The following is a 3103-nucleotide window of genomic DNA, read 5'->3' on the forward strand; positions in this document are numbered from 1 at the left end:
TTGCCACGTAAACCAAACATTTGAATTCGGAAAAATTAGTTCCTTGGTCTCCGAGTGATGCCGCTCGGGAAGCAGATCTTTTCACGGCGTTCTTTCAAGTAAACAATTACTTTTTCATTTAATTATAATTATAATGATTTATTATTTTATTGATAATAAAAGATGTTATATAATTTAACATTGAATGCTTGTATTTTTTAAATTGACTTATAAATCATAATATTAGTAGAAGTAGTAATATTTTATTCTAGATATATAAAATTTTATATAAATTACATATCTTGAATAAAATATTACTACATCTACAAATAATATTAAATGTCTGTTAATCTAAAAAATACAAGAATTTAATGTTAAATTATATAACATATTTTATTATGAATCAAATAATAAACCATTATAATTATAACAAAATGAAAAAGTAATTATTTACTTGAAGAAACGAAGATTTGCTTCCCGAGCGTTTTCATAAGTATTTTTTGACAATGCCTTATTAATAAGTTTCTTATTACGCCATTTTCATGAAGAGGGTTTTTTTTTCACGACATTTTCATGAATAGGGGTTTTTTACGGCGTTTACTTATATGTATTTTTTTACAGTGTTTACTGGGATATATTTTTGTTCATCGCATTTTATAGAGATGAGTTTTTTTTCATGGCGTTCTGATAAGAAGTGTTTTTTTTTCACAGCGATATAATTTACGGGTTTGTTTTCCTAAGTACCGGCGATATATTCGACACATTAATGTCGGAGGAACCCACAGTCAAATATGCCAAAATTTAATGTTTTATTTTGCTATACACCATTTTTAAATGTTAAAAACAATGTTTAAATGAAAAAATATTGGTATTCCTTGCAAATATCATTCTTGAGTTGCAATATCTTTTTTACATCATTATATATTTTTGTAAATTCACTTAAATAAAGAGCAGTTTGTAAAGTGGTGCATGCGCCATTTGCATCCAACTCATCGATATTTGGAAGCGATTTTGGTGAAAAAAGGAATACATTAGTTTACATAAATTAAAAAAATTAATTCTAATAATACCCAGAAACAATATATATCGTAAAAAATTTTGTTTCAAAACAGGTCGCAACGCCTATTAGACGATCTATTCTGGAATGACCCAAAACTTAAATCTCTACTGCTCGGAAGCAGCAAAGTATCAAAATTTCATATTTAAAACTAAGGCTGTGTATATTACTAAATATTAATTTTTTCTCCTAATACTAGCAATTCTAAAAAAAGCTATACATTTTTCTTTAATTTGATAGCACCCTATAAAAGATCTCGAATTTGAAATAAATATTTGCTTTCCAAATATCCAGAATTATTATTTTTAAGTGTGAAAATTAAAAACTTTCACATTCAAAAACGTTCATTCATAGACATTTATTTTAATAATATAATAATGATATCTTATAGTGTTCAAATATAAAGCACTCAAAATTCGGAAGATTTACGATTTTAATTGCACACCTTTCAATTTAAATATTTCCATACAAAAATATTTTATTATAAAAGTTTGTAAATTAGAAATTTCCTTTGAATATAACATCATTTCAGATAAATAATTAAAAAATTTTTAAGTTATTCTTCTTTATATTGGAGAAGAAAAAAATGAAAAAACGCTTGAACTTTTCCACCTGTCAAAAACCCTGACAAAATATTACGATATCTCTCATAATTTAAAAATGCTTCATAAACGCAACTCTAAATCTTTCAAGCCTGGAATAACAAACCTAAAGCGCAATAGAAACAATGCTCTCTCACTGTTAAATTTAGATATGAAGTTTTCTGACATGTTTACTCTCCTGCCAGAAATGAAAGCATATTTAGAATCTATTAAGAGTGTATTGCTTTTACTTTTAGTGGTGGGATTTGAGAATAAGTCTTGTAAGTCGTTTTCGGACATTTTGCAATTTCTGCTTTATATTCATCACATCGACTTCTTATTGCATGGCCATCAATCTTTTCTCCTGGCTTACAGCTTCTTTTGATATCGTCTGAACACGAACTTTGATTGGCAGAATGTACTAATAATTTTTGCAAGTTTAGTGATATGTAACAAGTTACTGGAACGGAAAATTTGGGAAGTAAAATGCTAGGCGTGCTAGGCATGCTAGACACGCCTTTTACAGATCAGAAACCTCAGAAGATTTTTCGGGATCCATATTTTAATAAATGACGGGCGAATGTGTCTCGTGACACAAAAATGACTGGAACCTCCGCCAATAAATTTATATCCGCTCGAAATAGGCTCAAGTGGAGAAATTGAAGAAAAGAGTTTAATTTCATTCTTATTTTTCTAAAATGGATTGTTTAGTATCTCAGAATTATTTTTAAGGCTTTTCACTACGCTTATTTCACCGACAATTTTTTAAATAGTTCATATAATCGAGGAAAATAGAGTAGAAGCATTCTTAATAAATTCTATTTATATGAGTTGAATTAAAATAGTACATACCTACATAGCAAAATATCATTTAATTGGTTAATTCTCAATTTGTTTCACGCATATTTAACTGTGTTTTTAAATAAACCATTAAAATTCAATTCTAGATACTATTTTAAGGAACAAACTAAGCTATCAATGATGAAAATTACATTAAAATAACATTTTTATTCAAAAAAGAAAGAAAAATACAAAATATCAAATAGCTAATGGTTAATAAACAATTATAGATTCAAAATTTTTTTAATTATCAGATCGGGCCAGGAATTCGTGAACCCGAGAAATGATCGTGAATGTGATTCAGTAACCGGGGCTTTTCACTGGAACTTACTAATATGCGAATTAAAAGTACTATCATATACATATTTTATTATTATTATTATTATTATTACACCATTAAGCCATTTCCCTTTCGGGGTAGGCGTGACTCACTCGGCAGGGGAAAAGCAGTAGTGTGTGGATGGGATAGAGATTTTTCAGATTGATCCAGAATTCTCGTGCTATTAAAGTAAATAACACGTTCGTTCCGCAACACTGCTCCGATCCAGGTTGCTGATCAATCTCTCTAGCAATCACCCCAAGTGAAGAACCTCACGAAGCCGTTATGTAAGGTTCCCCACTTGGGTCCATTAATAGCCAAGGTCTT

General features: G+C 28.9%; 2 protein-coding genes across 3 annotated transcripts in view; one reads left to right on the forward strand and one right to left on the reverse strand.

Annotated features, from left to right (window-relative positions):
* The window catches only part of LOC117171169, a 3640-nt gene extending 1481 nt beyond the window's left edge, over window positions 1–2159 (reverse strand). The window contains exon 1 of the mRNA XM_033358231.1: window positions 1869–2159. Within this exon, the coding sequence (XP_033214122.1) occupies window positions 1869–2123 (255 nt within the window). The 5' untranslated portion in view covers window positions 2124–2159. The remainder of the gene's footprint in view (window positions 1–1868) is intronic.
* LOC117171167 overlaps window positions 1–3103 on the forward strand; it is a 30239-nt gene that overhangs the window by 13263 nt on the left and 13873 nt on the right. The gene's annotated exons all lie outside the window — the stretch shown is intronic.

The sequence above is a fragment of the Belonocnema kinseyi genome, chromosome 4 (genome assembly GCF_010883055.1).
Source record: "Belonocnema kinseyi isolate 2016_QV_RU_SX_M_011 chromosome 4, B_treatae_v1, whole genome shotgun sequence".
Classification (NCBI taxonomy): Eukaryota; Metazoa; Arthropoda; class Insecta; order Hymenoptera; family Cynipidae; genus Belonocnema; species Belonocnema kinseyi.